Raw genomic sequence first — 6212 nt, 5'->3', positions numbered from 1 at the left:
AAAATAAAAACTACAAAAAATAACGTGCAAAACAAAACAGAAAAAAAATAAGAAAATTTTTTTCCAAGAAATTGGTCTTAACCTCTTTAACATTTTCTTTTCCTAAAATTGATCCTAAATCCCATAGAAGTTTACCTCCTATTATAATTCAAATATCTATTCTCACTAAAATGACAATACTAAAATTTCTCGGATTTTCAAAAAAAAATATTAAATAAGACAATTACAATAAATCAAAGAGGGTGGAATATAGGTAAATGTATAGCTAATAAGTACTATATCCAAAAGCTAAGTCAGGCCAAGATATAAGTCAATGAAGCGACTGTGCTAGAACCACGGGACTCGAGGGGTACCTTATTACCTTCCCCTTGGTCAATAGAATTTCTTATCCAGATTTCTAGTTCGCAGACCATTAAAAATTAGAGTCAACTTCCTTTTGATTAGGGGTAAAAATTAGGTGACTTGGAACACCAAAACTCAATTCCAAGTGGCGACTCTGAAATAAAATAATCCCTTTTCAAAATGTCACTTTTAATTGGAGAAACTCTATTTTTTTTCAAAATTTTTCGTTTGGGGAAAAATAGGGGTGTGACACTCAGTACTATTCTTCTCTTTATTTTCACTTTGGAAACTTTTATTGTTCGGAGAACCTGGTCCATATTGACTGTTCTGAGAACTTGTTCCATTTCCAGCAGACTTGAAACATGTTTCTCTGGAGTTAATGTTGTTGTTTCCTCTTCCCCTGCTTTTTTGAGCAGATAATACCATGTTATGGTTTTGTTGTGGCACCTCTTCTTCATTCCCTTATATCAAAACTCGTGAGAGCATAAACAAATTGATTAAGGGTGGAATATGGTGTCTTACCTAATATGACAAAGGTCTTGTGTGTTTGAGACCTAAACCTCTAGCAAAATTAATTACTTTTATTGCTTGAATATAAGATTTTTCCAAGTATTCCCACATCTCCTTGGCAGTTTAACAGCCCACAATTAGGTACATGCTTTCTTCGGTTAAGGTGTCTGAGTACATTCTACCCCAATTCATAACCTCCTATACTCAGGGGCGGACCCACACGGGTTCCAGGGAGTTCACCCGAACCCCCTTGGCAAAAAATTACATCGTATATATAAGATAATCTTCTGTATTTATGTGGATATATATATTTTGAACCACCTCAATGACAAGGAGAAATTGATAGCCCAGCGGTAATTTCCCTTGAAATTAAGCTTCACATCCAGGGTTCAAATCTCTATGTTAGCATTTTTTTTAGTTTCAGTTCCGTTTTTTTTAGTTTTTTATTTTATAAAACATGCAGTTATTTTTTAGTTTTTTATTTTATAAAACATGCAGTTTTAAACCCAAAAAAAATCAAGGGTCCGCCACTAAAACTATATACTACTACTTTGAAAATTTTTGTTTTGTTGACTTATATACACGTTTATACTTTTATTTTTCGAACTCACTGAACGAAAATCCTGAGTCCGCCACTGCTTATACTACAATAATTCTTCCCCGAGTGGAGGATCAGATAAACACGAAAAGTTCGAACAATGTGTGAATGATTTTGTACCAAAGTAGCACTAATTTATTGTCATCTAAATTAAGATTTTCTTCATCTAAACTACTTGGAATTTCACAATGAATAAAAGAAAAAATTGCGTACGAAGAAGTTAGGAGCACATGGGCATCCCCTGAAAAATAGCTGTTTAGGCATCTGCTTAAGGGATTAAAGAGAATATTAGCTAAGCTTCTTCCTTAAATTGCACATTATAATACTTGAGCATCAAGTTAAAACATCACATGTACGGACCTCAAGACATGTTATTGGCTTTCTTTGTGTCCACTTTACATATGTTATAACACTTAAATTTCATCATATTACATACCCTCCAGCATGTACATATTGATCAATTCTTGTTTTGCGCCAATGAAATGTCGTAATTTGAATCTTAACTGAAATTGTAATGACGTATATCATCACGTTAAGCAACTCAACAAGGTCAACCTACATTCATAATTGTGACATTAATTAAAACTGATGAATTCAGCGTAAAACCAGAGAATAGCATTAGCCACTCTCTATTTAAATATTGAGGTGAATTTTTAGTGATCCACAAAACAAGGATCTCAAAATGAAGGAAGGACTTTAGTAATCCACTATTTTGAATAGGCATAATACTGATCTTTAAACTTGGCTTTAGCTGGTATCTATGTCATCTAACTTTGAGTATGTACAAATAGACATTTAAACTTGTATAAAATTGAACAAATTGACACATTCGACTTAGGTGGCGCCCTACATGGAAAATTTGTGTCCTACCTGGTGTCCTACATATATTATGCCATATAGGACATGAACGTATACTTATTCAATTTTATACAAATTTATGTGTCGACTTGTACTCATCTAAAGTTGGAGGACGTAGATGTCAGCTGAACCCAAGTCAAAAAACATATTTATGCATTAAGTCTTTTGACTATGAAATGAAGTTTGATTTGATTTCTCATGATTTGTGGTTTCATTTTCTCATAACTCTGAATTTGCCACCCAAAATATTTCAGAAGCCAACTGTCTTTTGACATTGCACTTCTCTTCCAGTTTCTCTCTAGCTACTAGTATAAGAAGTCACTAACTCTATCGACAAGTTCAATTAATAAACACAATGTCAAATTATAAGTTCAATTCTTTACTCCTTATACTCTGTTCTCTTTCTCTGTTCTTAAACCAATCCTTGTCCAATACCGATGATCAAGAAACGAGTGATCATGACATTAACTGGTGGTGTAGCAAAACTCCTCATCCTGATCCATGTAATCACTTCATGTCATCCGGTGATATCAAACCCAAAAATAATTCCGAGTTTCGGACCATGACGGTCCAAGTGGCTATGGATCATGTAATACAAGTGCAGAGTCATGCAAAGAATGTAAGCCAAAATTGCAGAGGAAAACGAAAGAAATTAGTGTGGATGGATTGTGAAAAGCTCATGGATGATACTATCCTCCAATTGAGCCGTAGTCTTGATGGCATCAAATCAAATTCAAGTTCTGATTTTGATGCACAAACTTGGCTCAGTGCCTCCTTGACTAACATCGAGACCTGTCTATCAGGATCAATAGATCTCAATGTTTCCAACATCCTCCAGCCGAATTTATCCACTAACGTTTCTCAGCTGATTAGTAACTGTTTAGCTGTGAATGGGGAGTTCATGGACGCGGAAAATACAACACAAGTTGGTGGATTTCCAAATTGGCTTACGAATACGGAAAGGAAGCTGTTGCAAACCTCATCGATCGATTTGATGGCTACTAAGGCGAATTATGTGGTGGCTAAAGATAAATCAGGTCGATTTCGGTCCATTCAGACTGCAATAAACTATGCAGCATCAAAGAGAGTTGGAAATGAAAGAATCGTTATATATATCAAAAGGGGTGTTTATAAAGAGAATATTTTGGTAGGTCCTACGATGGGGAAAATCATGTTAGTTGGTGATGGCTTAAGATACACTATAATCACAGGAAGTCGCAGTGTTGCTGCTGGTTTCACAACTTACAGTACTGCAACTGTTGGTAATGACTCTTGAGCTCTCTCTCTGTTTCGTTTTCAGTTTAGTGTTTTAATTTCTTCCGTTTTATACCATTATGGTTTCATCTTTCATGCATTGAAGTAGATTAATGCATAATTACAAAAGCATAATGCAAGGGACTTAGCTACTTCTAGTTCATTGGCATTAAGTAAAACTACGAAAAACAACAACAGCAGAGGAATTCCATGAAGACTGAACAAACTTTTGGGAAATGTCTAAGGATTTTGCTCAACTTCTTTTTCGCGGCTAAAGAATGATTCACTTCCCTTTTTAGTCGATCCCAAAAAGATTACACATTTCTTGAACACTTAGTAAATAATTTGACTATAAAATATCTATTTTACTCTTAATGGAATGATTTAAAATAGACAAAAAATTTCAAAAGTCTTTCTTCTTTTCTTAAACTTTATGTCAAGTCAAACGGTATATATTAGCTATAATATTCATAGTACATTGACTATGATTCAATGAGACTAATCTACTATACTTCGTCCCAATTGCTTCATAGCATAATAAGGTGGAGAATCATAGTAATACACAATTCCATCAAAAAGGTTGAGGCCAACCTATATGCTTTTGAAGATGTAGGTTTGTTATCTCTCTCTACACTCTACTTGGGGTAAGGGTTGACGTCCAAAACAGACTTTAGGGAAAATTAGGCATAATGTGAGTTAAGTTACACCAAATTGGCATAATTTCCCTTAATATCGGGATTCGGAAGTTAACCACCTCCCTAATACTGTCACTGGAAGGATCATGACATACTTTTTATTAAAATATTAAGAAATGTCTAAAAATCAAAGGACAACACAAAAAATATTAAGCTAATTAAAGGTCAAATGCTACTTTGGCGGATCATTTTGTTGCATTCAATTCCTTTCACGTGCAACAATTCTTAAGGGGAACAATCTGCATTTTAAAATTACTATTTAAATATACTGTAATTTATCAGGTCAGATCTTAGTTTTCTGAATTAAAATAAAAGGTATCCTTCTGCCATACGAACATGTTCTCTGAGATTGAGAAATTACAGGGTTGACATATTTACAAATAAAATAATAAGCATATGGTACATTAATTGGTACTTACTAAAAGTCTTTATAGTTGATTTTGTAAATAATTTGAAATGAAAATGTTTTAGGGGTGGATGGAATTGGATTCGTTGCACGAGGCATCACATTCCGAAACACAGCAGGGCCACAAAACGGTCAAGCAGTAGCTCTACGATCAGCATCTGATCTATCAGTATTCTATGCTTGTGGTTTCGAAGGCTATCAAGACACCCTATTTGTCCAATCTCAACGACAATTCTACAAATCATGTTATATCTACGGAACCATAGATTTCATCTTTGGCAACGCTGCAGTTGTTTTCCAAAATTGCATGATTTACGTCCGTAAACCATTATGGGGACAAGTAAACGTGATCACAGCACAAGGAAGAAACGATCCTTTTCAAAATACAGCAATTTCAATTCACAACTCTAGGATTATGGCAGCTCCCGATCTTCGTCCAGTAATTGGATCGTTCCAAACATATTTAGGACGTCCATGGCAACAATATTCGAGAACGGTTATCATGAAGACTTATTTAGATACATTGGTTAATCGAGCAGGATGGTTGACGTGGTTAGATTCTAATTTTGCTTTGAGTACGTTGTACTATGCGGAATATGGTAATATTGGACCAGCGTCTTCGACTAGGTTTAGGGTGAAGTGGCCTGGTTATCATGTCATAACAAATGGGAATGTTGCTTCTAAGTATACTGTTGCAAGCCTTATAGCTGGCCGGGCGTGGTTGCCTTCAACTGGGGTGCCATTCACTGCGGGGCTGTGAAGAACAAGTGTTATTATTATTACACACTTTTATTTGCCTTGTTATTTTTCTTCTTATTTTTTCATTGATTCTTCTTTTTTGTACGTGTCATGCCATTATGACACATAAATGGATTTATGAATACTACTAGCATACGTATCCATCCGCGTGATGCGCATATAATATTAAACTATTATTTTAAAGCATTTTAGATTAATGATATCTTGTTCAAACATTTTAAAAGATATTATTTTAGAAAAAAGATGAACTATTTATATTGTTTCTCAATCAAATGTACACCCACCCCCCACTCCGACTTCCTAATTTCCCATAATTAGAGCTATATGAGTATGAATAGACAATGAATCTCATATAAGATTTATAGAAAATGAAGAATCAAATTGAAGAATGCAATAAATAAATCCAATCAATAAAGAATATGAGTAAATAAATTCACCAATAAAACTAATGATCAATAACAAAAAATATATATATATATATATAAAAATAGTATAATCACTTTAGGAGTATATATAGGAGGAGCTAAGAAGTTAAAATTCTTACCATTTAAATTTCATTTAAATTTGAATTCAAATATCATATCTATTGTTTTAAATGAAGATCTTTTTGTTATTCTTCCTTATCCTTAATTATTTTTCTAAGTACAATGATATTTTAATTTTCTTGTAGGGTATATATTTAAATTGAGGGAAATATTTGAAATCAATAAAATACTCCCCCCCCCCCCGGTTTCCTCTTATTTCCTCATTTATCTTCTTTTATTTATTTGTTATTTTTTATTTTGTTAAT

The 6212-nt window shown here is 33.8% G+C and overlaps 1 protein-coding gene across 1 annotated transcript; it reads left to right on the top strand.

Annotated features, from left to right (window-relative positions):
- Positions 1 to 2623: 2623 nt before the first annotated feature.
- LOC102586939 (probable pectinesterase/pectinesterase inhibitor 59) lies at positions 2624 to 5629 on the top strand. Its single transcript, XM_006367755.2, has 2 exons — positions 2624 to 3570; positions 4729 to 5629. The coding sequence occupies exons 1-2, from the start codon at positions 2664 to 2666 to the stop codon at positions 5421 to 5423; spliced, it is 1602 nt and encodes a 533-aa protein (XP_006367817.1). The 5' UTR covers positions 2624 to 2663; the 3' UTR covers positions 5424 to 5629.
- Positions 5630 to 6212: the final 583 nt, after the last annotated feature.

The sequence above is a fragment of the Solanum tuberosum genome, unplaced genomic scaffold (genome assembly GCF_000226075.1).
Source record: "Solanum tuberosum cultivar DM 1-3 516 R44 unplaced genomic scaffold, SolTub_3.0 scf00951, whole genome shotgun sequence".
Taxonomy (NCBI): domain Eukaryota; kingdom Viridiplantae; phylum Streptophyta; class Magnoliopsida; order Solanales; family Solanaceae; genus Solanum; species Solanum tuberosum.
The sequence above is the reverse complement of the archived record's forward strand: the minus strand, read 5'-3'. Positions and strand labels throughout refer to the sequence as shown.

Bases quoted from the DNA above. Each gene is read 5' to 3' on its own strand.
- LOC102586939 (XM_006367755.2), top strand. From the start codon at position 2,664: ATGTCAAATTATAAGTTCAATTCTTTACTCCTTATACTCTGTTCTCTT. The intron at 3,571-4,728 runs GTAATGACTCTT...AAAATGTTTTAG, and splicing joins TTACAGTACTGCAACTGTTG to GGGTGGATGGAATTGGATTC.